The sequence below is a fragment of the Macrobrachium rosenbergii genome, chromosome 51 (genome assembly GCF_040412425.1).
Source record: "Macrobrachium rosenbergii isolate ZJJX-2024 chromosome 51, ASM4041242v1, whole genome shotgun sequence".
NCBI classification, from domain to species: Eukaryota; Metazoa; Arthropoda; class Malacostraca; order Decapoda; family Palaemonidae; genus Macrobrachium; species Macrobrachium rosenbergii.
In genome coordinates this window covers 66,754,065-66,781,879 of record NC_089791.1, presented here as the reverse complement: position 1 = coordinate 66,781,879, position 27,815 = coordinate 66,754,065, and the positions used below count along the sequence as shown (strand labels likewise).

At 41.4% G+C, this 27,815-nt stretch overlaps 1 protein-coding gene and 1 pseudogene across 1 annotated transcript in view; both read left to right on the top strand.

The window, feature by feature from the left end:
- Positions 1-1,450: 1,450 nt before the first annotated feature.
- The window catches only part of Vha13 (V-type proton ATPase subunit Vha13), a 60,972-nt gene continuing 34,607 nt past the window's right edge, over positions 1,451-27,815 (top strand). The window contains exons 1-2 of the mRNA XM_067095665.1: positions 1,451-1,619; positions 26,558-26,658. Of these exons, the coding sequence (XP_066951766.1) occupies positions 1,538-1,619; positions 26,558-26,658 (183 nt within the window). The 5' untranslated portion in view covers positions 1,451-1,537. The remainder of the gene's footprint in view (positions 1,620-26,557; positions 26,659-27,815) is intronic.
- Positions 21,342-21,442, top strand: LOC136833599 (U6 spliceosomal RNA; annotated as a pseudogene).

Genomic DNA, 27,815 nt, shown 5'->3' with positions numbered 1-27,815 from the left:
CATGTGATACACAATGTGTGACATTCGTATAAATACCATAAAGTAAAAATGATTAAAATGCGTGACCTGGCACGTTTTTAGGCGTGACTAATTTAGCTTGAAGAAAACGGAAGTCACCAAAGAAAACAAGCTCAGCGGAGACTTAATTAATGGCGCCGCCGAAACACTATCCTGGCGCCGAATTGGTGACTTTACAATCCTACCTGGTGAATTTTTTACTCTGTAATCTTATTTTATGATGAAACCATTTTTTACTTCTTTCATAATGAACGAACACTGTTCATCATATCTAACGTAGTTCACTGTTGCATAAACAACGAAAAGTCCCTTTATATATATATATATATATATATATATATATATATATATATATATATATATATATATATATATATATATATATATATATATATACATACATATACATATATATATTATGATTTTTTACAGCGTTTACCTTCAGTTTTTTTTTATATTTGTATGATCAATAACCCCGTTGTTGTAACAAGAAAATGCTTAGTCATTATTTACGTTTATTCGTATTTTTCCCCATTACTGTCACCCATGACTGTAAATTTTATTATACTGTAAGATTTGATATGGTTTATCAAAATTTTCCAGTTTTAAATACTTACAAAGTTTTAATCTTCCGTTTCCTTGTCAAAAACATGTGAGTTAAGGTATTGGAGAGTAATAAATAGCCTAAGTTTAATGTGTTTACAATAAAACTTTAGACAAACTAATTAATTAATCTGTGTATGCTCGGCTATATTATTATATTATACAACTGGAAATGAATATACAAGACTTATAATATTGTCGTCTGTATAGGTCACAGTACAGATCTTTATTTTCTACAGAATGATCACGATGAAGTCCCACTAGTATAACCGAAGGAAGAGTGACGTCACGTCACGCGCGACCCCTGGTGATAAAGCTAAATATTTTTTCATAAGTTATGTTGCATATATATATTATATAATTCAAAATTCATAAAAATATGTATAAGAGAGCTCATTAACTATCCAAATACATTTTAAAAATTTATTACTATTCCTTGAAAAGAACTACTAATAATGTTTTCGCTTCACTTTCCTGGTCACATCTGATCATATGATTGTCAAACCCGGGAAGACGATGCTACCTACGTTTTTCATAACTTGTTATTTTGAAATACAAATCCTAATTTAAGCGTTTAATTCCTTTAAAACAATAAATTAAGAGCTATAATATCAATAAAATGTAAAAAAAATTAAAATTCGCGTAGGTTTTCTTTTTCCTATGGTTATCTAGAAAAATAAATAAATATATGCTACCAGAAAAAAAAATTGTTTAGTTTAATAATACAATTAATGCCATTAAAATGCAATGTAAAATCTAAATGTAACTTAATTATATATCTAATAAAACAAGAAGATCGAAAAATCTCATTAATATTTCTCGTCGATAGTTCCTGAAAACTGAAAGGTAGGAGAAGTAGGTACTGAGTGAGAAGTCCAAGCAGTAAACTCACTTGAGTTTCAAACATCGACGAGTCATGGCAAGTCAAAGTCAAGGAGTTCAGCAGTTGTTGGCTGCAGAGAAAAAGGCAGCTGAAAGAGTTGCTGAAGCAAGGAAGCGTAAGTAATTTTTGGTCTGATATATTTAATGACTAAATCACTAGGTGTTGCTATGTTTTTTAACATTGATTTATGGGATAAGTTGGTAGCCTAACCTTAGTCTAATTACACTAGGCTGTTAGTTCATATTCCTTGCGAGCTTATTATTGTTTTGTGGACTTACTCTAAGGTAACTGATCAGCAAATGTTCAGTTAAAATACTGAAGAGAACTCGAGCAAGCTACAGCCTTGCTTAGGCAAGGTGACAGTTTAATCTTAAAGGTTCAACTTGCTTGGTTTCAGTTCTCGCCCACCTTAAGGTGTTCAGGCGAACGTCAGCCAGGTTCCCCCAACCCCCCACCACTGACCCCCACACTGCGGCAGTAACTGACTGTGGTACAAAGTCAGTGATTTTTCATTGCCCCAGGGAGGCAGAAACTCCCGACAAGTGAGTAGAATGCCAAGACACCAACCTTCAATACCAGTGACCCATAAAGACTGGTAAAAGTAAACTTGTAAACTTTTACTTTAAACCATTATTGCATTTTGGGCATGAAGATATGATTTTCTTGTGCATTAATGTGTGCCAAGATCATTTCTGCCATTCGTTTTGTTCGCAAATACAGTAGGCCTTAGATAGGCTTGTTAGGCTATAGAAATAGTGGACCCCCACCCTTAACCTATAACCTACAATTTTGGGGACCACAGAGGGAAAGGAGGGTTTTTGGATGGGGAAATATATAAAATAGGTAAAATACAGAGATCAATTTAACCTAACATAACCTAGAGGGCTGTGGCCCTACCTGGCTGGGGGCAACATACTTGGACCCCCACCTAATCTAACCTAGAATGCTCGGTCCTTACCTAGACCAGACCCCTAACCAACCTGATAAAACTTTACTTTAGTTGCGCGGCCTGATTCCCTCCAGACGTTGACCAGGACAGGTTCCTCATACATAGACATAACCTTTCCTTTAATGCTAGGTCCTGACCTAACCAGATCTTACCTACCTAACCTAACTTAGGGTGACATGCCCTGACCTGACCAGGGCCGCTCTGCCCTATCCATTGACCCCCCAAAAGGCTGTAAACTGTCCCGGTCTGTGACTGGCGGGAATCAGGCCGTGCAACTTAAAGTTTTACCCCTAACCTAACCAAGGGGGCCGCATTCATACCTATCCTGCGGGCCTAGTTTGTCAAGACCTCACCTAGCCTTAGACCCACCTTCTAACCTTACCTAGGGCACCAGTTCCTTATCCTAGTGCATGGTATTAGATTGAAAAATTCCATGAACTTATCTTGATCTGAATCAGAATTATCAGTAGGCTATAAGATTGGTCAGAGCCTTCCTTTGATGTTGAAGGCGGCTGGGTGTCCAACTTTGGAGGCTTAACCAGTAGTTCACTAACACAATTAACTTCCATGATAGAAGGTAAGAAACTTCAAAGAAAGTATCTTAGAAATAACTGACCAAGAAATTACATTGTCTTTTCCTTGTCCTTGTAATTTACATTTTAGCACTACAATACCATAAATGGCATTGTTCCCTTATAATTCAAGGAAGAATTGCACATGATATACATCAAAGAACTGGATGATTTCCCAAAGGAAAACAAGAGCGTATGTGTGAGGAGGATGAAATTCAGCATGGAATTTATCAAGAAACCCAAAATAATCCTCGAAGCAAGGAGGGCACAGCCAAACCAAAGGCGTTATGACTGCAGAATGAAGCCGGTTTTTTTTTAAGGAACAGCTGATTCCCAAAATCCTACATATCTGAAACTTATTTTACAAAACAGCCAATCTTGTTTGAGCATCTTATAAGTTCTTTCGCTGGGTGAGTGGGTTCCGTTCTCAGCTACCACTCTGTTGGTTGCGAGTTCGAATCTCCGACCGGCCAGTGAAGAACAAGAGAATTTGTTTCTGGTGTAGAAAATTCATTTCTCACTACAATGTGGTTCGGATTCCACAATAAGCTGTAGGTCCCGTTGCTAGGTAACCAATTGGTTCTTAGCCATGTAAAAATAAATCTAATCCTTCGGGCCAGCCCTAGGAGAGCTGTTAATCAGCTCAGTGGTCTGGTTAAACTAAGATATACTTTTTTTTGAGCATCTTATTACAGACCCATAGTTCCAAGAGAAGTTGTTCCTTGTACATAATCCATACTTTGCCACAATGCACATGAACAGACAAAATCTGATTGGTTGCTCCACTCCTGTGACAGTGTTATGATGAACAAAGAACTTGGGTAAAATTGGGTGCTCCACTCCCATGACAGTGTTATGATGAACAAAGAACTTAGATAGAATCTAAGTAGGTAACAACATTCATCAGAACTAATATGGTAACATTAATTTTGCAGATGCATGTTAAAGAAACAAGATCACAACATGAACAAGTAAAAAATGTGCCAAAGTTTCTTCGGCACAATCCAGTTTTCTGTACAGTGTATAATGCTGTATGAGCCGTGGCCCATGAAGCTTTCAGCCTTTGCCTGGTGGTGGCCATTCCTGTAGCATTGCAAGATGCAGTTCTTCGTTGGAGGGGTGGGTAGAGCTGTCGCCTAGCACGCTGTTGGCCCAGCATTCGATTCTCCTACCGGCTAATGAAGAATTAGAGGAAATTATTTCTGGTGATAGAAATTCATTTCTCGTCATAATGTGGTTCGGGTCCCACAATAAGCTGTAGGTCCCTTTGCTAGGTAACCAGTTGGTTCTTAGCCACATAAAATAAATCTAATGCTTCGGACCAGCCCTAGGAGAGCTGTTAATCAGCTCAGTGGTCTGGTTAAACTAAGATATACTTAACTTTATTGCCAGATGCATGATTATGGCTAACATTAACCTTAAATAAAAATAAAAACTACTGAGGCTTGAGGGCTGCAATTTGTTGTGTGATAATTGGAGGGTGGATGATCAGCATAGCAATTTGCAGTCCTCTAGCCTCAGTGGTTTTTAAGATCTGAGGACGGACAGACAAAGCTGTCACAATAGTTTTCTTTTACAGAAAACTACAACGCCAAACCTCGAGTAATAACTTGAAGTAATGCCATACTAAAGCTGCTGCTACTCAAAGGTAAAAAGTAGTTATTAGAGGCTGAAATGGATCTAATTTTTCATATAAGTGACTTACCAAGTAATTACAGTACATAGCTATAGTTTCAACTTGCACGGCAGCCTTTATTGAAAAAATCGCAGTAGCACTTCGACAGTTTAGAGTAGGTGACAAGCCCAGCCCACTAACGTGAGGACTGGAAACAACTTGGCAGAAAATCTTGTTCTGTTTCTGCTGGCTCTCTAGTGACATCAGGGGTATACTGCAACTTTTTTTTTTTTTTTTTTTTTTTTTTTTTAAAGCTGTATGCCTGGATTTCAGTGAAGTATTATCGCTTGTTTTGAGTAGCCTTCGGGCTTTGATAGCTTTCAGGATCAGTTTTCCAGTTTTTGTTATTCTGTGTGATTCAAGTTCATCTACTTTCACTGCTGTGGAGAAGGTTGTAAACAGATTGATCAAATCTTCATATGACCCTTGTAGTAAGGAGACATTTAATATGCAGCAAGAGTAGGGTGCAGTAATGTAGCAAGGAGGAACTGGTGCTGAATGTAATGATTGCCCGAGCGCCTGGCGCAAGCTCCGAGTACCCGGTGCCAGCTCCCGAGCAACCGGCACCAGCTCCCAAGCACTCGGCACCAAGTGAGCTTAAGTGGAAGGTACTTAAATCTCACCTAGAGAAGTTAGTGATAGGAAGAAGAATGTGGCCTCTGGCACTGAGAAACTTATCTTAGCTAAGCCTAGGTTAGAAGATAACCCTGCTATTCCTTCTTTCCCCCTTCCCACTTTTTCTTCTGCTACTAGCCCTCCTACTTTTAATCCACCTACTCCCCTGCCTGGCTCCCTTGTTTCCGACCCTTGCCATTGCCAGTTTCGAGTCTAGGTTTAGCAAGATTTTAACCTAGTAGTAAATACAGTGAAGCAGAGGAGGTGGCTATTCATCCCTTTGGTTCTCCTAGACCAAGGTCACTGTCATACTCCCCTAAACCTGGGAGAAGACATACTGAAAGTCCAATGGAGGCCAATGGGGTTGGCCCATGGGTAGCTGCCCCCTCAGTTGAACCTGCTGTGCATTCTCAGGTATCGGCAGACAGCCAGTGGAAAGGCGTCTTGACAGGAGATAGTGTTATGCAAGTGGAGGAGGTGGCTTCTCATCCCACCAGTTCTCCTAGGCGAAGGTCTCTGTCCTGCTCCCCTGAACCTGGGAGAAGACATGCTGAAGTCCAAAGGAGGCCAGTGGGGTTTTACCTAAGGGTTGCTGCCCCCTCAGTCAAACCTGTTGCACATATATCCCAGGTTTCGACAGACAGCTGTTGGAAAGGCGTCTTGGATGTGCACCAGTTGTCATCCAACTCTAGACACCAGCCTGGACTTGGAAGCACTGCGAGCACTTTCTTGCTTCGTCTTGTCCATTGCTGGCCACTCTTCTCTGCTGCTCAGTTAGCAGTTCAAGGAGTAGGCGCAGACCTCAACCTTCCTACAATGCATGGGACAGCCGTAGTTCTCTCCTGATCATACTTCTGTTGGGCGCCAGTGTTTGGCCCCCAAGCGCCCAACGATCCCTCTCAGGCGCCCATTGTCTTTGTTCAGGCGCCCATCTCCTCACAAGTGCCCGACGCCAGCTCCTGAGCGTCCGCAGCCAGTTTCCGAGCCCCTGGCACCAGCTCCCGAGTGCCCCGTGCCAACTCTTTAGTATCAATCTCCTGCTCAGAGTGCCAAGCGCCTGTTTCCAACTGCTGGTTTCCTAGCCTTTTTCCTTCAATATTTGTGGGTGTGCTCTCCTACCCATTTTTGGCTCTAACCAGCCCAGGTCTCGCCTACCTCAACCTCCCTGATGAGGAGCCATCCAGATGACAGACCTACGCTCCCCACAATGGTGCCTTCCTCATCATCTAGCAAGGCACTCAAGGAGATTGAAGTTTGGTTTCCTGCTAAGAGGGAGCAAGGTAAGGCTTCCTTCATCTTTCCTCCCCCGCGCTTAATCCGTAGGAGTTTACTTTCCTACACCACTGGGGGAGCTGCTCCTTCCCAATGCTCAGCATTTTCATCAATGAAAATTGATTTTCATCGATGAAAATTGTTTTTCATTGGCAGAACTTGACCTCTTTGAGTTACTTGAAGCTTTTAGTTTCTTGGGCTGGATGGTGAGAGCACTAGTCAAGATTTACTCGGAGACTTCGCCTCGGACTGGCTAGGAGTCCTATCTTATGCAGACAAGACCATCAGGGATGGCTCTCTTGAGCTTGCAGCTCTTTTCTCTTTGGGGGTTTTGAAGAAAAGAGATTTATGGTGCTCCTTTTCCACTAGAGTCACTCAGGCCTAGAAGTCAGACCTCCAATAGAAGTCAACTTCTGGAGCATTCTTCCAAATGCCCCAAGGATTCGTCCGCATTTGTTCCTAAGACAGTCTCTCCTCTCCAGCTACATCCCTTTCGTGGGAGTAAGCCCAAGCCCAAGTCCAGTCTAGGACCTGCTCCAATGCCCACTTCTCGGCCAGGACTATCAAGAGGAGCTCAAGTCCTTGCCCAAGAAATGAGGAAGAAGTCTTCCGTGCACAAGTGGGAGCCAGTCTTCTCAAATTTTGGGAGAAGTGGAGTATCAGAGGGACAGAACAGTGTATTGTCAAGGTTCTGAGGGAGGGCTTCTCCATTCCTTTCATGGAGAACCCCCCCCTTTAGTCCCTTCCCCTACCGTTTTGATGGCCTACTCAAGAGGCTTGGAAAAACATTTGGTCCTTTTGGTGGAGGCCCCCCCTCTTTCAAAAGAGATTCATAGAAGAAGTCAAGGACATGAACTCAGAGGGCTTCTACTTCTGTCTGTTTGTGGTCCCCAAGTCATCGGGGTTTGGAGACCAGTCCTCAACATAAGTGCCCTCAATCTCTTCGTCCAGAAGACGAAGTTCAAGATGGAGACAAACTGGTCAGTCCTTTCATCCTGACCTGTTTGTCAGGGAAATTGGATGATAACCTTGGATATGCAGGATGCATACTTCCACTTCCCCATCCATCCAGACGCCAGGAAGTATCCTATGGTTCGTCTTTCAGGACACACTCTCAGGCGCCCCACATCAGCGTCTAAACGCTTGTCTCCTCTTGGAGTGACTGGCGTCGCTGGAGCACCTGGCGCCAGCTAAAATCTTCCAGTTTAGGGATCTGCTCCAGCCTCTACGGCACCTCAAGTGTCCAGTAGAGTCCTCGCTCCTATAACAAATGACTTCATTTTATAGGCATAAACATCAGTCTATATCTGGACAGCTTGCCTCTTTGATCCCCTTCGAGGGAAAAGTACACAAACTATTTCTCTACGTCTTTACGTAATTTTAAATTGATAGAATACCTATACCCTCTACATACAGTATGTACATTTTTTTTTATTTTATTGAATTATACCGTCGTTATATGACTTCTGTGACGTGTAGTTTACCTAGTTTACCTTCCTGACAATGACAAAGAAAATGTTAGTCATCAAGTTCACAGTCCCATTCATTACTTGGTTTTACCTTACTATGAGTGCAAAAGAAAACAGCAATCAATGAATTAGTTCAGGGGCAACATTAGTATACCATACTGTAAATGAGCTAGTGTGGCAAGTACTCTTTAGGAGATACTGTACTCTGTTTACGTCAACCATTTATTTCTTTTTTTTAAGGGTAATGTATGAAGCTAACTTTTAAATGAAATTAAAGTGCTCTGGGAGCATGATTTGGTTCATATTTAAGGTTGAAACTCTAGAAAAAAGCATTCATTAGCATTTTTAGGGACTCGCACCAAACGTTCATGGGTCCTCCTCATCCGCAATGGGTTCTGGAACCTAATCTCACAAATGTTCGAGGTATTGCTGCACACACTGTTTGCGCCGGCTGCAATGGTATAAAGTGTGATCTTTGTGAGGAAGTAGGGATTTTCAAAGGACTTTCTGCTTAAATTCATTTGTATAGGAAGAGAAGGGAAGCAGATAGATTGCAAAGGCAATTAGTTGGTCAGGTTATCAACCTGTCATTTCTCCCCCTTCTCCAGGTCCTTCATCTATAGTTATCCATACTTAGTTTAGGCTTTTCCTTTGCTAATGCTATAGTTAGTACTGAGACTTACTCTTTAGCTCCACCTTCCACTCCCCTTTCGGTTCAGGAAAAGTGTATTGAGAATTTAGAACAGGACGTAAACCTTATTTTGGTCAGTACAAAGTTTGTCTGAATTGGTTAAGGAACTAGTCCAGGTCACTCATAGTGTGCGATCATTTTTGCATTCCTTTATAAGGTGTAACGTGTCTGTGCCCTCGCCCATCTGTAGAATGAGCTTAGGACTGCCCTGTGACAGTAGGAAGAGTCCGCTGCCAGGGTTGGTTCTCGGGGCGATGTGGTTCTGTGCCCTCCATCACCTGCCTCTCCGTTTTTCATACTGAGTTTCGTACAATGCGTCAGCTGAAAGATCATTTTTGTAAACATTAATCTTTGCTACATATGTGACTTCTACCATTATCATGTGCGACTTCTACCATTATCATGTGCGACTTCTACCATCATCAGCACCTAGTATGAGGTTGTTAGCACTGATAGGACTAATTATACAGGCAGTCCCCGGTTATCAGTGGGGGTTCGTTCCGACAGCGTGACGACAAACGAAAATCACCGATAACCAAAAATCACGCTAATCAGTTCCTATAACCAGAAATCGACGCCTCTGTTAGTATTTATTGGCGCCAGTACCTGATTATCAGTGCCAATAAGCGTGAATCGGCACATATCAGCGCCAAAAATTGCCGATTTTCAATACTAGGCAAGTGCCGTAAAGCCAGATTGCCAATAACCGAGCCCACCAATAACTGGGGACTGCCTGTATAGGTATACTGTTGACAGTTTTATTAATAATGTGTCTATAGTGAGTTGTACTTATTCTGATGTTAAGTTGACTCAGTCAGTTGTTTAACCCATCTCTTCATCTTTTGCTCATTTTAAATCCTTGTCTGCTATGCTATTTCTCTTTCAGCTATCAGCGAATCTCTTACTTCTGCCTTGATTATTGTTTCTCTTTCCTAATCTATGATGGTTACAATATCTACTATTGTTTCCAAGGTAGATATTATTCTAGCTACTTAGCTTTCTAAGGATGTGTCATATGGGAATGCTCTCAAGTCTGTTGACTCGCTTAAGGACAAGTCGGGAGAGTCGTTGTAACTCCTCTTCCCCTGCCTCCCAACATTTCCCATTTTCTTTGGCGCTTTATTTTCTTTCGCTCAGTTGATTAGTGTGGACTCGGCGGAGTCACTTCAGACTGCTTTTCCCTGCCTCCCTTTCATCCAGTTGTAGCTGCTGTCACCTCTTGGTGCCAAGCTGTCGCCTCCTGTCACCCACTGTTGCCCTCTGGCAGAAGAAGTTTCAATTGGAGGATCTACAGTACTTTGGTTTGATCAGTGTTTGCTGGAGATATGCACTCTGCTGTATCCTCATTTAATTGTCTTCGAGTATTTTGGCACCCTTAAAGTATTTGGAGAAAGATAATCCAAGCTCTCTCCTTCAGTTAGAGCATGTTTCATAAGTTTTCTCATACTCTGGAGCACAAAGCTGCCTTTAAGTCTTCCAGGGCTTGTCTTCTGGTTTTTTTTTAAGTCGCAGAGTCCTCCCTCTTGTGTCTTGTGATACAGGCACTTGATCGGCGCTTAAACCGTTTTCGGTCAAAGAGATGTTTTCTTTATCTCTTTCCTGTGAAGAGATGAACTCGAGATTGACAAATGCTTTGGACATGCTGAAACAAAGTCTCAGTTTAGATTGGTGAAGTTTTTATCTTTGATTGAATTTTTGCTCAGTATAAGTGCCTCTTCACTGCATCAGCATAGAGGTTGGAACTCCAGTTTAGTGTGTTTGTGGTGGCAGTGTAGCGAGTTTGTGAAGCCAGCTATAAGTGTTTTTGGCACCAGCGGGAGTTTTGCGATGAGTGTTAGTTTTTAACTTGGGCAGTCAAACTCATTTCTGACGCTGCAGGCTAATGTTCTCATGCTTATACTAATTTGGTTTGGAAGAAGTGAGAACACATAATCCTGGCTGTAGTAAAGGCGTATGTTGCTCAGGTTAAGGTGATAAGGAAGGCTACATTGGTACAGGCCTTATTTTATACCTTTTGTGTTTGAGGCACTGAAGGTGAGTTATGATTCCGTTTAGGTTACCCTCCACTGATTTATTCTCCTATAACTGTTCCTTTGTCTTTTCTAATACAAGTCTCACATTCTTTAGTAGGAGGCTGTAAATTAGAGAGAACGAAATGGAGCAGGTGTCAGTAATTCATTGGGATTTTACCTCTGACTTTCTTAGCTCCATAAGAATCCAGAGATTAGTACCCAGTGATGGACACATCAAGACTGAATAACTTTACGTGTCTGTCCCCATGCTTTTTGGTTTTTCCAGCATGGTTTTAGGGACTTCCCGAAAGAATGATCAGATGTTTTGGTGGACATGAAAGACATTTTTCTCATACCAGTGCATCCTCAGTCTCACAAGTTCCTTCGAGACGTATTTACAGAGGAGGTATTGCTCTGTAAGGCGCTTTGTTTTAGCTCGTGTACAGCACCTATTTAAGTATTCACTGGGAATGTGTTGTCTATAAGCGAATGGTGTCAACTTTCAATAGCAATTCTTCTTTACTGAGTCACCTGGTTCAAGTTGGTCAACTCTGTCGACAGTATTCCAAAGGCCAAGGATCTGTTGCTTCACCTGGCACAGTCTCTGTGTATTATGATTTTCAGTTGACTTTCCTAACTCCTTATTCTTATCTGGTGATTTGGGGATGATATTTGCAATTAGCAGGCTTGTAAGTCAGAAGATGAATAGGCACTTGCTTCTTGAAGAAATTTAGCCCTTAAGGAAGCTTCAGTAAGGGCTTTCTTTTTTAGGAAACATGGCCTTGCTGGGGAATTTGTAAGAATAATCAGGCTCAGTTACAGTACAGTCTCAGCTGAAGAGATTACAACTTACAGCTAATGTTCATTAAACTTGTAAGTAATCCAGGACCATCATTGTCACCAGGTTCTGTCGGAGGACGCGAAACTAAGAGTTCATAATTTTATTCTTAAACCTACATCCAGGTTTTGTTTTTCCTTCTGTCATGTAACATGAAACAAAGAATTTTGACAAGTGTTGTTACACTTAAATCCACCATAGAATGGCTAACACCACACATGGTAAAGCTTACAAGACGTCAGGGCAGTGGAATGACCATCGAAGATGCCTAGCAGGTTTATCAGTAGTCAGAAACGAAGTCATAGTGGAAAGATCGCTCTTTGAGTGAAATGAACAACAGAATATTGGTTTCATAGTTCATTCTGTGGATGGACAGTGTTTTTGGCAATTGAAGATTCGGGAAGAACAAAACTACCTACTGAGTGGCCATTACATCCGCAAATTTGACAGTTATTGTGGGATTAGAGGAGTGCTCAAACGTGGGCTTATTAGCACTTAGATGAACAGGAACGACCAGTCGATTACTACCCCTTTGAGGGCCCTCAGATTTGAGCAGTGGATGCATTTCTTTAAGTTTGGGCTGATTCAGACTCACAGGCCTTCCCCCCTACCATCTATCTACACTAAGGAAGTATTGAGCAAATTTCAAGTTCAAGAATTACGCAGTGACTAGTGTAGAGCCATAGTAGCCTCAGAGCAAAAGATTTTCAGACTTTCTAGCTCTCTTGGCAGATGTCCTTTATTCTTCCAGTGAGGGAAAGTTGACTCAAACTACAGAATTCCATGCACTTCCACCAACTTCTGCATCTCACACTTAACCGCTTGGAGATGCTCGACTCTCTCCTACCAATAAGGGGATTTTCAAAGGTATCATGGGTTCAATCCTTAAGTGGAAAACAACTGTGGCCTTTTGTCAGAAGCAGCGGTTTTTGTATTGCTCAGGGTGCCATTCTAGAGGAATTTTCAGCATCTGTAACCTTGTAGACATCAGAGTTTCTCTGCTTTCTTAGTTAGATACAGTAAAAATATTTTCGCTCTCTACTTTCAAAGTTATCATTCCATGCTTTCCTCAGTATTGCGTCATGTGCAATTAGATCTGGCTGATGATCACCACCTTAAGGTGTGGAGATCAGTTGAGACTAAGCCCTTGTAACAGTACCAATCTGTCTCTGGAATTTAGATAAAGGTCTAAATTTTATCTGCAGATTCTTTTGAGCTTCTGGAATGAGTTCCATTGAATTATTTACTGTACTGTGAAACTTTTATTTTGCACAATCAGCAGTTAAAAGTAAATTTATTGCAAGCACTCTCCTTAAGACTGTTGTAAAGGAAATGCTATTTTATCTTTTACCTTAGAGCTGAGAATGATGTTAAGGCTAAGCTTTTCTGAGAACTGTAAGAATTCCAATTTAACTTCTTTGGTGAGGAAGAGGAGGAAACACTTCTCTGTCCTGTTGGGGCAATTAAAACTTACTTAGATAGGTCAACCCTGGAAGAGGCAGTTATCCATTTGTTTTGTGAGTTTAGAAACCTAGAACATCTTTGTCAAAAGTTGAGCCTGGTGGAGGCAAAATTAACCTTTTGTTTCTTGTTTTAGAAAACCTAGAATGTCTTTGTCAAAGGTTAAGCCTGGAGGAGGCAAAGTTTTGTTTTGTGGTTTTAGAAAACCTAGAATGTCTTTGTTAAAGGTTAAGCCTGGAAGAAGCAAAGTTAACCTTTTGCTTTGTGGTTTTAGAAACTTTGAATGTCTTTGTCAAAGAACATGAGTTTCTGTGTGATGTATTTGATTATGTCAAAGAACATGAGTTTCTCTGTGATGTATTTGATTAGGCTAGTGCATGAGAACAAGTTCCATACCTTTTACCTTTATTGAAGGTAAACCCTCATAATGTGAGAGTTGTTGCAACTTCATTTAGTTTCATAACAATTTGTCTCTTGAGGATGGGATTAATGCATTGCAATAGAAGTGCGATTTAGTTTTGGCTGCTCACACCTTAAGTATGCAAAATCGTGTTTGAAAATGGTAAAGCCCTCAGTCCGCTATTAATAGCCAGTAAATTCTTTTCCTGAACCGAAGAAAGAGCAATCTTTTATTCTCTTTGTTTTAAATCCCGGGTTTTAATATTTAGGGGAGCATGAAGGTACATATATTGTATAGGAGTGTACCTTTATATCATAAAGGTATTTATTTTTAGTGACTTGTTTTATGGGGCTTTTGGGGCCCAAGCACAGGGTTCCCCTCATGCTGCTTCCATTTCATTCTGGCTTGAATTGAAGCAGTTTTCTCTGCAAGGCTGCTCTTCGCTGCACACGTATGAGAGCCTTGCCCCCTGAATGGAATCCAACTTCTGGCGGCAGTAAGATCCAGAAAGGATTCCAGATCAGGTAGTAATGTTTTGGGGGTCATGCAAGAAACCTTTAGCTCGATTGGCTGAGCAGATATTGTCTAGCTTCACTATCCACCATCCTCTTTTCAATGTGGGAATCAACTATCTTTAACAGTAGGTAAGATTCATCACAAATACGGGCAGTCCCTGGTTATTGGCGGGGTTCCGCTCTGACAGCGTGACAGTAAGCAAAAATTGCTGATAACTGGAGATCAGCGTCTCTGTTAGGATGTATCAGCGCTGATAAGCAGAAATTGGCACATACTGACACCGAAAATCGCAGATTTTTGTCAATAGAAAAGTGTTGTAAAACCGGATCGCCAATAACCGGGAACTGCCTCTAATATAAATTTTATGATGAAATTTATTATATGGATACTTACTGTTTAAGTAATCCCACCCAAACTCCCCACAACTTAGTGGGTTGTCAAGGAGAATTCTGACAAGCTGAAACATGGGAAACACACCTGGTTGAGAACAGGTGCACTAGACAGTCATCTGGGTAGCCATTCGATCTTTTGTTTGAATGCCAACTCACCTATTGGCGTGGAGATATAAGCTATCTTTAACAGTAGTTAAGTATCCAAGTACAGTAATAAATTTTATTGTGAAATATATTTATTATAGTAAACACCCCTTATTCGCGGTCTCATGATTCACAGACTCACCTATTCGCAGATTTCTCTATGGAAAATCCACCCATTCACAGTATTTTCACTGAGAAATATTCAATAATTACTGTATTTTCATCTCATTTTCTTGACTAAATGCACTTTTTGTGATAAAACTATTAAAATACTCAGGTAGTGCTTGAGTTATGATGGTTCACCTTATGATAATTCGATTTTGCAATGGGGTAAGCAATGAATACCGATACGACAATATTTATAAAATATTTTTAAATTTCGGGCAGGCTTAGGCAGCAGCGTACAATCAGGCAGCGAGAGACTGAATTACAATAGACCAGCTTCTTTTCCTCCAACTCTTTATCCCGTCTTGTCGTTAAAAAGTAACAGAGAATGATAAAAGCATTGTTAGTACGTTATACTCTTGCATGAATGGGTGCAGCCATAAACAACTGACCGAGAAACACTTGTTTTGTTTATCACCAAATCGGATAACAGCCCTTTTGCTTGTATTTCAACCATCGTACGGTAATACACAATTATTGTAGGTTATAGGTACAGATGACGTTAAGTAGAATAGGACTGATATATTTTTACATTATACCCTTATTCGGTATGGATAAAAGATTGGCAAGGAAATATATATTGCTAAATTAATGCTGCAAGTTGTAGCTGAAGCTGAGAAAACAGTGTTCAAGTTGCTAATGACTATAAATTATCTTGCATCGGCAACATGGATGAAACTCGTCCGTAATAAAAATTGGAGAGAAAGTATTTTAATCAAAACTCAAAACTACTGGGCATGAAAGAACACATTACTGCTATTTTTACGCCAATAAATGATAAATACGTAAAGCTCGTATTATGAAGAAATCAAGTGAAAATAGCGAATGGAATCTTGATTTTTTTTACACAAAACAAATGCCCCAAATGGCCAACATCATCTGTTAAGTAAAAAATAGCTAAATTAATTTCACAACGAGACGTATTTAAGTTATATTTCGACTTAAAAACACTTTGTACAGTATATATATAAAAATAACCTTTCCCCATATAAATAAACTAGAGATTCATTTACGCTAACCAGAAGCAAGAAAAGCGCTCGGACCCGTGTTAAAATGGCGAAATAAACACGCATGTAAACGATTTCCAAACCAAAACATTGATCGCTGTGATCACAATTTATAATACAAAAGCAATATAAGAATATATACAATAAATATTATTGGATACAGTGAATTAAGGCATAACATTTAAAAGATCCATGGAAAAGATGCAGATTCATTATGTTGATGTTTGTATAATACAATATGTGAATACTGTATAGAATACAGTATAATGTAGGCTACGCTACCGTATATGTATACGATATACCATATTCATAGTATGGGCTAAGCTAATTCTTGTTTGCTATTCAATTGCTCTTTCTATTGAATTATCATAAGTCACTGCATGAACCTCCAGAATTAGTTGATATCAATAATTACTATACCGTGTATGTATAGAGTATACTTTATAGTGTAGGCTAGGCTACCATATATGTATACACGGTACTGAATACCCTAGTGTAGGCTGGGCTATATTCGAGATAAGTTTTTTTTCCAACAAATGATGGTTTTTTTGGAACCTAACCCCATCGTAAGTAGGATAATACCTGTAAAACCATTTGTAGTTTTTTTTCTGCACTTTCAAAATAGGCAGTTCTAGGTGTTTTTAGAAGGGTTCTAAGTATTCGCAGGTTCTAGCTATTTGCAGGAGGGTGTGGTACTCATCCCCTGTGAACACCGAGGGTCTACTGTATTATTATTATTATTATTATTATTATTATTATTATTATTATTATTATTATTATTATTATTATTATTATTATTATACTCCTTACCTTAGCTAATCTTGCAGCAGAACAGGTGGCTTTATCTGGTGTCTGTTCTTGCATTCAGGGCACCCCATTGCCCTCGGGAGTTATCATAAGGGCTACTTCATAGGCAGAGGGCTTTTGTTAATCAAGGGCAGCCACTTTCTCTTCCCTGATAATCGTTACAACTCATGATCAATGATCTTTTTGTCTATGTAATGGAAGCATTTCTTTTTAACTGCTGGATTATTTCTTGCACTTGGTTGTGGGTCATCTTGATCTTGTTCATGGCATGTTTGGTAATGTTCCATGGAACAAAGGCCTGCTTCCCTTGGTCAGGCTTAACAAACTGATGAGTGTCTTATGGTACACTGACTTGGCACTTAGACTTTTTGTTAGGTGATGCACTTCAAACAGTGCTGCAGCACCAATGCTGTATTCACTAAGGATTTGCTGCCTCTTGTCTAAAACGAACTGCATAAAATCTCCGCAGTATGAACAAGAATTTTGTAGTGCATATGGGAATTTAGCAGTACCCTAAACATAAAATGCAATCCAAGTTTTTTTAAGCATGCCAAACTTTTTCTATTCACTTTGTAGGGCTCTAAAATATGATCAGCCATATCTACACTACCCATTTTCTCATTGTAGCGTTCAATGTGCAGTGGTTTGTTTTGAAAGACTTACTGTCTTATTTCCAAAACTGATTTTAGTTTTTTCTACCATCCCTGCATCATACTTTTGTATTAAAACTATGACCTATCTCTTGTCCATCCATTTCTCTCGTCCATCCATTTCACAAACAAGTACAGTAAACCCCCTGAAAATTCGCCCATTCGCGGTATTTTTCACTGAGAAATATTCACTAATTACTGTATTTTCATATATATAATTTTCATGAATAAATGCTCTTTCTGTGATAAAACTATTAAAATACTCAGGTATAAAGCATTTTTACAGGGTTTTTCTTGTGTTTAAACTATCAAAATAGGCAGTTCTAAGTGTTTTTTGATGGGTTTTAAGTATTCGCGGATTTTTGCTATTCGCGGGGATGCGGTACACATCCCCTGTGAATACGGGGGGTTCACTATACTTCATTCTTGCTAAACAGCACAATCCTTTATTTCAATTTTGCATTAGCAACACTTTTCAGGGGGATTCCCTATCATTCCTGACAACACCTGTCAACATTGGCGATCTTGTTTGTAGGTAATCAGACAAAAGAAGGCTTGTACACCAATTGTCTGTAACATGTCTTCCCTTATCAAGTAAATCTTTCATCAGAGAAACAACAATTTTTTCTGACCAAGAGAAATGCTTTGTATTTTCATTATGGTGCAGAAATGTCTCTTTTCCATAAATTTTAAAGTTCCATGGATACCCATTCCATTGTCTGTCGGAGGGGCACAAAACAAAGACTATCACACGAAATCTTGCACATTTAGTGTTTATGAATTGCCTTATCCAACAGCTACATGTTTGTGAGGCCTCATCAATGTTTGGCATGTCTCACGAAGCAAATGAAGAAAAGGCCACCAATGGAAAAAAGGTTTGGCTGAAATCTAGAGCCAGTTGAGGTTGCATTATTGAAGTTTGTCAGGCACTTAATATTTCCAGATGCTATATTAGATCCTGATCCCAAGAAGTTAAGCCAACTGCTGGTGGATATTTTAATAAAGTATGTCCCTAGAAAGGTCATCAAATTCAGGACAAATGACCAGCCATGGTTTAATGATGCATGTAGACAAGCTTACCATGACAAACATACCAAATTCAACAAATAGAGACAAAATCGTTCAAATGAAAATTACTGTATACCATTTTTGTTGAGTCTCACTGTGCTGCGAATAGAACTTACCGTGCAGCCGAGAGAAATTACAGTAATTGCGAAAAGAAACTTGAGAATTACTCACCCTCATCTGTGGTGGTCCAAATTGGTATCTATCTATGGGTCAGGTTTGTCTTCCATCCCACCACTACTAGCACATGATGGTACATTGGTTACTGGCCCTAAGAAAAATGCTGAACTGCTTCATCGAGCTTTTGAAGCTAAGCAATCAGCTGAGGATGTCCCTCTCCCTGATATGTACTTGTCATCCTGAACCTATCCTTACAAAATTTGCATTTTGATCCTGGGATGATAAGAAAATTCTGGATAATCTTGATAGCTGGGGTGGAGAAGATCCTGATGGTTTCTTCCCTTTATTTTTGAACAAAGTTTCTAGTGTGTTGTCTCTCAAGATTAGTAGATTCTGTAGATTTTTATGTTGTATCTTTGTGGATGAGTGCAAGCTTAGTAATACAGTGACTGTTCCAAAGAGTGGCATATCATAGACTGCAGTAACAACAGAGGCCAATCTCATTTCTCCCTGTGCTCCTCAGGTTGCTTAAAAGCTTTTTAGCCACTATTATAAGTACTAACATTTGGAATCTAAAGGGTTGTTAGCTGATAGTCAGTGTTATATAGAAAGCAGTTAGGTACCTGCAATGCTCTTTTAGACTTGACATGCCATTTGCAAGAGAACCTTGATAAGGGTATTGAGTGCAGAGTAATTCAAATAGATTTTAGTGCTACTTTCAGTTTAGTAAATCATAAAGCACTAATTTATAAACTTCAAAATCTTGGAGTGGGTGGATATGCTTATGGTTACTTCAGGATTTCCTTACAGGTAGGCAGCAGCGAGTTGCTGTTGATGGGATCTTTAGTGAACCAGGACCTATTGTCTAGAATTCTGGGAGTGATGTTCTTGGCCCACTATTATTTTTGGTGTATGCCTACAAGCAGTATGGTGGTTGGCCAGGAAAACAAGATTTTTCACTATGCCAATGATGTAACACTTGTGGGTGTAGCAAAGTCTCTACTTAGGAGAAATGAAGCTGGCCTCAGCCTCAGTTGGGACATGGACCAGTTAGGTGTAACTTTTGACTCTCTTACTTTTGAGAAACATCTAAAGAAAGTTAAGCAAATGCCACAGGATGTAAATACCACAGGAAAGTTAGATATAGTTCATGAGCCTCATATTTTTACAACATAAAATGCGATTGCAACCTGTTTTAGGTCATTTGTCCGTCCTTTACTAGAATACTGTTCTCTGGTGTGGATGACTGCTTTTGCCAGAGGTTTACTAATAATAGCAGTTATGATTTGGACCATCAACGGATGGTCTGTTGTTTGTCACGTTTTCATAAGTTGTGTTTTGTTCATGAGACTTACCTGCCAGATATATATATAGCTGTATTCTCCGAAGGTCCGACAGAATTTCAAATTTACGCGGCACGCGGTACTCGATTCAGGTGGTTAGTACCCATTCCATGCTGGGGCGGTATCCAGGAACCATTCCCATTTTCTATTCAGATTTTCTCTGTCGCCGGACTGTCAGCACCTGTTGTCAGGATTCCTCCCTTTAGATTTCAATTGTTGTCACTTAAGTATTTTTGGTTGTTTTGGTATTAGAGCTGGATCTGTGACTTGGCACTCGCTCTTTGTGGACGTTTTGATTTTGCTTTTGACTTTTCTTATAATTAAGATGTCTTACCTCTAGCTATCGAGTCTGTAGCTTGGGTGAATGTAAGGTGAGCTATCGAAGACTTGATAGTTCTCACTCTTTATGTATGATATGAGGTGTTCAATGCTCTATGATAATGGTAATGAATGTGTGGGATTGTCTGAGGTGAGTGGAAAATATGAAGCCTATATGTCTTAAATTGGGCGTGATAGGCTGAGGAAATCTTCCTCTAGAGTGCATCCTTAGTTGGACAGTCAGGGTTTTCTCTACTAGTAACCCTGTGTGTTGTACTAACCCTGTAGTTTGTTGCTGCAGAGGCTAATTCCCTGGCTCGTGTGGAGTCAATGGTATCTTGAAGGCAAGTGAATGCAATTCCAAGCCGCATGAGTGTTAGTGCTAGTGCTAGTGTTGTGGAGGGGCGTCAGATCGGCCCTATAGTGCCTCTAGGCCTGGACCTCTGTCCCGAACTCCCAGGACCAGGGAGGGGCATGTCGAGAAAACCGCGCATGGGGTTACGGGGCTTCCACCGATCTAGTCCCTTCGGCGGAAGTCTGATGGCTACCCAGGCTGCCAGGGATACCGTGCTCAGACACGCATCCTGAAAGGATTGCTTCTCGTCCTCGAGCACGTCCTCCCGCCACGAGGTTGGAGCTCTGGTTGGACTCTACGCCCTCTTAAGAGAAGCTTAGAGGAGAGGGCCTTCCACGTCCTCTTCCTCTGGAAACGTTTGTATCTTCCCCGAAGATTTGCGTGGATATTCCTCTGCAGAAGAATAAAGTGTTTTAGAATGATCACTCTACTCGGCCCCTGTGGCGCTAAGGCAGGGCTGGAAACTGCTTCCCTGTGGAAGGAGTATGCGTCTCTCGCCCCTTCCTTCTCTCAGGTTCTGACCCTTCTCGAGAAGTGGCTTCTCCAACGCGTAAGATTTTTGTTGGGTTGCAACAACAGCGCTGGATGCTCTCATGAACCTTTCAAGATTCGAGATCTGCCTGTTAAAGTACAGACTTTTTCACCAGCCTTCGTCTCGCTTGGGGAGGCGATACAAGCGTCTGTCTTCTAGAGAAAGTGTTTAGTGGCTTCCTATTGCGTCTTCCCGAGTTGAGGTGTTATTTCTCGTCGCGACAGAGGCGGCGTCTTGCTAACCGTGCGCTTCTCGGCTTCCGCTCCTCACCTTGGCGCTTCGTAGCCTGCCGGCGGCAGCGCGCTGCGCTGTGACTCTCTTCTAGTACTTGCGCGGAGCCTCTCGCGCAGCGTCCGCGTCATGGCGCTCCTTTCGCCGCCCGTGTAACTTCAAGTCTTGTGTTGACACGCTCCAGTTGTTCATCATGTGCATACCGCTTCAACATTTGATGTCCTTCTTAATTTAGCCAGTACTTGCTTGGCGGTACATATACTAATTGGAGCGATACAGAAGATTAGCATGGCTCTTCGCGCAAGGATGTACGCTAATCGTGACGTTCCACATTTTTATGTTTACTTTCATTACTCTAGTTGACGACTTCTTCGTTGTGGAGTTCCCTTACGTGTCGGCGAATCGGAACTACTTTCACCACTCCTCAAGACCCTCCAGCTCTTGAAGAACATCCTCTTTCGTCACAGCCTTTGTATGAAGAGAAACTTCTTTCGTCTTCTTCTTCTCTGATTATCAGACTCTGGCTTTTTCTTAGGGATCTGTTTCTGAGTTTTTCAACCCGTCAGCCTCTCTCTCCCACCCTCACGCAGTTGTCTTTGTCTTAAGGGCGTTTGGCTGAAAAATCAGGAAATAATTTTCTGGGATATTTTATATGTGGCATCATATTACATATCCTGTGACTATCTTCTATACCAGAAAGTTTTTATTTTAAGTTACTTACAGTTCAAGTTATAAACAAAACAGTAACCTATCATAGTCAAATTACATTTTCATATAATGTAATGATATTGTCAATATATCAGTGGTAATTTCCTTTTGGCTAGCAAATAATATCTAATCGAGTATGGCAGCCCTGTGGACATAGTACGCATCAGCGAAAAGAACAGGAATGCCGCAGGGCAAAGTCAGTGGCAGTCAGTCAGTAGCAGCTCGAAAGCTTGACTAAGTAAACGTCGCTGGCCAACCTCAGCCCGTGTTTTGACACTCGCTTCATTTGCTTCATTTAGCGAAATTATATTACTTTGCAGTCTATTTTTGGCTTTTCATTATGTCATAAAACATCAGCTGTGTAGCAACAAGCAAATAAATACACAGAGAAGCAAAAATCGTTTTCTCAAAACTAAAGTTATATTCAAACTGCATCTCCTTCATAACGCTTGCACGATCTCAGATACAAAAAGTAGTAGCTAAATGTTTGCATAGCAAAGGGGCTTCCATGGGGAAGCAACCACGAGACCGCACGGGAAGAGTTTTCCGAAGGTGTCACTTCAAGAGTAGCAAGTGACTCCCTTCATCTCCAGACTCCCTTTGCAGCAGGCTTCATTTTGCACAAGCCTGGAAAGAGTGAAGGAGGGCCAGACATTTGGTCCCTCCTACTGTGAGAGAGGTTACTTGATTCCCTTCCTGTCTCACTCTTTTTTGTTTTGTTTCCCAACTGCCTTCCTGTCAAACAGAAAATTGTTTGACCTGCTTTCGAGACAGATGTTAGAGGCGGAGGCAGTGGAACAGATAATTGGACTCGGTGTTCCCGGGATTTACTACAGATTGTTTCTAGTCGAAACTTTCAGTAGGCTGGAGACCACGTCTTGGGCGTCAACAAGGTGAGAACAGCAGTCCGGAAGAAGAAGTTCAAGATGGAACCTCATGATCAATACTGAGCCCCTTCATCCGAGGATTGGATGGTATCTTTTGGATCTCCAAGATACTTATCTTCACACAATTCATCACGTTAGGTGATGAAGTATCTCAGGTTGATATTGGGGACTAGGCATTACCAGTTCAGGGCTCTACTGCTTTGGACTCTGCACAGCGGCCATACCGCGTTGAAAACACGCTTCTCGTCCGATCCAGCGAAGTTAAACAGCGTTGGTCTGGTCAGTACTTGCAGATGGTTGACCGCCTGGGAACGCAAGATGCTGTTGGCGTCACATTTTTGCTCGAGGGTGTTTACGTCTCATGAAAAAGCGTTGCGATGCAGTTGCATCTATCGCCGCGTCAGGATCTCCTGCGCCCAGGCGACTGGTTGCCGAGCGTGTGAAGCGGTATCTGGAGGACGCTTCAGTTGACTCTTACCTTTCGTGAAGTCCCTGGGACTTCTGGTCTGTGGAGAGAAGTCGCAGCTGATCCCTCACTGTCCATTGTGTCACAGAATTCAGATCTATTCAGCGACTTTATAAGCGTCTCCGTCGCAAGAACGGCAACTTCTATGTCTGAAAAAGTTTGACCTTCTTGGAAAAGAAACATGCTAGGTGAGAAGGAAGGAATGAGTCTGGGGACCATTTCCTCGCTGGAGAAGTTTGTTTTTTTTTCTGGGAGTCTGCATCTCCAGGCCTCTTCAGTTCTTTTGTTCGATGACAAAGCAAGAAGACTTGAAGGGTGAGAATTCTTCCTTATATAAAGATCTGTGGTGGTGGCTCGATCCAGCGGAATTGCAGAAGAGGATCTCCCTCAAGCTTCTGAACCCCAACCTAGTGTTGTTTTCAGTGGTCGTCAACGGGTTGGGGGGGCAACTCTAGAGGAGAGAAAGTGTTAGGGCCTGGAGAGAGGAACCAGGTGTCCTGGCACATCGACTTCAAGATTTAGCGGCTATCTGCTTCGCCAATTCTTGGTCCAAGTTTGCAATCGTGTAGTTCTATGAAACTTCGGACAATACTTGTTCCTGTTCAGCCTTGCAAGAGAGATTATTCTTTGAGCCTATGCGCACTTATTTTGATTCTGCAAGTTTTGTGGCGAGAGTCGAAAATGTTGAACAGACCTATATTGGCGCCATCAACTCCTGCGAAGATGGGCCCTTCATCAGGAGGTTTGCACCAAGATTTTTGGGAAAATGCCCAGGTGCATGCATCTTGTGAGATGTGCTCAAACCTCAAGAACAGCGGGCTCCCTCTGTAAAGCTCATCTGTACTCGACCCTGGGGCAGTTGCGATCAGTTGCTCTTCCTGGGATTGAGCAGGGAATAGATGTTTCGCCTTTTTTCCAGTTCAAATTCTGGGAGAGTCATACGCCAAGTTCGCACGGCCTCACAGGGACGAGGATGACTCTCATCCCCATGTTTTGGCCTTGAACCACTGGTTCTCGGAGTTTTCTCTTCCTGGTTGTTAGAGCGTTCCGAGGACCCCCTTCCTATGAGCAGACCTGCTCCATACAAACCCACTTCGAGATATCTTTGAATCTCCCGCTCTGAACCTGACTGCTTTCAATTCTCGAAACTTGGTCAGAGCGAAGGGGGTTTTTTTCTGGCCAGTGTACAGACCATCGCTAGAGCCAGAAGTTCTTCATCTGAGTTATATCTAGCGAAGTGAGCAACCTTCAAGGTTGGTGTAGAAGAAGGGCTTTTCCTCTTCCTCTATCACTGTGAGCCAGGTTGCGGATTTTCTCCTTTCATAAGAGAAAAAGCTTCGATATAGCAGTTCCGACTATCAAGTGTTATCAGACATGCTTCGATTGTATTCAGACACCCCACAGAGGGATTAGCTTTGTCACGGCCAATAAGGACCCTCCGATCTTCACGAGCTCTTTCCAAAGGCGTCCAAAAGGTTCCTCAAGCTGATTTCCCCTGCTTGGAACTTGGGCGTAATGCTCAGTTTTGATGTTTAATCCTTTTGAGCCTCTCCACTCTGCATCTCTTAAGGATATTTACTCGGCTTGGCATTCCTGTGTGAAGAAGAGAGTGAGAGAAGTTCGAAGGAGCCGTCATGTGGGCTACCAAGGGAACACAATGCATCTATTCTTTAAGCCCTAAGTTCTTGGCTAGAATGATAGGTCTTCTAACCCTTGGCCTAGACACTTTGAAATTAAAGGTTTAGCAGACCTTATTGGACAGGAACCTGAGGGGAGTTCTATGTCTGGTTAGAGCTCTCAGAGTACTACCTTTAAAAAGAGCACAGGACCTCGTGTGGTCCATTGGATGTTTATGGTGTTCTGTATGAGGCAACCAGTTAAACCTTTGTCGAAGAATGCACTGGCATTCTTCATTAGGGAGCGTCATTAAGGACGCACACTCTAGTTGTGGCGACTCAACTTCAAGTTGTTGAGTTAACGCTCACCCAGTGAGGAGCAGTTGCTACCTCATGGCGTTCAAGAAAATATGGTACTCAGTGACATTTTGAGTGCCACATTTTGTGAAATTCAGTGCGTTTGCCTCACACTCTTGGCGCAGGAATGTTTGGGTAGCATACGAAATTGCTTTCGCTGGGACCATACATTGCTGCTTCAGCAACCTTGGGGACAAGGGTAACTCTGATCCTATCCTTTTAATTGTGTTTTGTGGTTGTTGAATTGGGCTGCTGGGCAGTCTTCCCAATCCTTTGTGCGCTTTAGGTGTTGGTTAGGTGGTTAATGCTCTTTTGTCACTCTTTGTATGGGCTGTAGTCTACCAGTCACATTGTGGTCACGCCCGTTGACAGATCATCTAGAAATTAGCCAGCTATATAGGTCACTACCTCGCTGGGGTCTCTAGTAAAGCAGAAGCAGACTAGAGTGACAGTAACCACTCAGTCAGCTACGCTATCAGATAAGGAACCAAAATAATTTTACCAATAATTGGTTTTTTCCCTATTTCTTGGCTGTCTCTACCCCCCTCCAAGGTGTTCAGCTATATATATCTGGCAGGTAAGTCTCATGAACAAAATGATATTTTAATGATAAAATAAAGTTTGTTCTTAACACAACACGAATATATTATATTAACCCTCCTCCTCCTCAGGAGACAGTGGCGTTAGAAAATCTGAATGAAAATGGGAATGGTTCCTGATACCCGCCTCCCAGCGGCGGGAATGGAGTACTAACCACCTGACGGCCACTGCGTGTACCCATGAGAAATTTAAATTCTGTCGGACCTTCGGAGAAATACAGCTATATATATCTGGTAGTATGAACAAACTGTTTATCATTAAAATATCATTTAATAGAATCTTGCATTCACAATTGATCCTGATCCTTTTCTTGCCAAGAGTGGCGATTTGCCAAACAGCAGCACCAATATGCAGAAAATGTGCCTCGCTGTCGAACTTCTCACTTCCAGAGGTCCTTTATTCCTCACACCATTGGAGTATGGAAGTCTCCCTGAGGATGTTGTGCAATTGGAACTTCAAACGTTCAGGCGAAGATGCAGTGCATTACTACCTAATGCTATTCTCCTTACATTCTTCCTAGAATGAGTGAACACATTTTCTACTGAACAGAACCCTACCTTGAAAAACATGGTCATATAGAAACTAGTTCGTTCATACATTTAATATCAAAGAAGCTTTTTAAAGTACCTGGATGTATAGTTTGGAGTAAATCATGCAGAATCAGTTAGTGTATACATTAGTATTGCAAAGTTTACCAAAGGTGAGAAAGTACTGTAATACAGTACAGTACTGTTATATTAAATATTAGTAGTGTATAGTATTTACTGTTGTGATAATTCGTATAGAAGATAAAATATTCACTTGTCACTTTATATTTCAGGTAAGGCTCGTCGCCTGAAACAGGCAAAGGATGAAGCACAGTCAGAAATTGAAAAATTTAGACAAGAACGAGAGCGACAGTTCAAAGAGTATGAAGCAAAGGTATTACTTAACTGGTGTTTTAAGTTGGATTGTGGTATGTGGGAATGACAATCTTGTTTTTTTCTGTATTTGTTATGGCAGCCCTTTATTGTAATTTTGTGTGTGTGCTTTTATGTATTTTGAACCTCTGTTTGTGAATCTTAAGTTACTGTTTAGTATCGTATCTTCAGACTCTTTTGCTCCTCTCAGTGTTTTATTGTAACAGGTAACCGTTTCATGGTTATTTACATTAATTTTTTGTTCGTCATGCTGTGTGGGTGTGTCCCACATCAGGCGAACTTTTGGTCATTTAGCCCGACCCCCATTTAAGAATTTGGACTGTTTTCAAGGCATTTTCTCCTGGATGGATACTTTATTGATTGGATTTGGACTTCTCTCCCGATTTTGACTTTGGGATAGTTTGGACTTAATTGGATGAGTCAAACAAGGAGACATCGCCGTCTGCCAGCTCAGATACTTCCACTTCGTTTACATCTTCGACGACATAGCCTTCTACTGCTGGAGATGCTGACACTCATCGGCCCTACACACCCTGCAAGCGTACGATGAGTGCCCTCAAACACGATCGACATTGTTTGTATTTTATGTAGGAAGATTCAGTGTAGTATCAGTCAGATAGGCGGCGAGTCTTGGTCGGTAGATCAGATGGAAGAATTATTCAGAAATTTAGGGGACAAGTTACTAGCTGAGTATGTCTAGTCTATTTTTCTAGCTTTATGACTAAATTAATGGAAACCAGAGATACGGATAGTAGTACTAGTGTTGTAGATACTAATCGTTCTTTTTCAGCCCCCCTGCCTGTTCCAGAACCAGCCCTAACGGGCGCTGGGGGTCATGGAGAACCGCAAACCTTGAATGTAGGATCCGCCTGCCCCCCGGCGTGGAGCAGGCAGTGTTTGCAGATGATTTCCCCCTTCCCTCTAAAAGCATAAGTTCTAAGGTGGATTTAGAGTAGAATTCTACTTTAGGAACTATTCAGGAAGTCTTCTTTGAGGTTTGTTTTGGGTCGCTAATGTTTAGGTCTCTCATTTAGAAAATTGTCAGTTTTATTTCCTGCTTTGTGCTCTGTGCAACAAAGGTTTCAGATCTGTGGAGGGTCATTTAGATTTGGTTTCTGATGATCTGGTTCTGAATTTTGTTTTCCCTCTTTCCTTAAT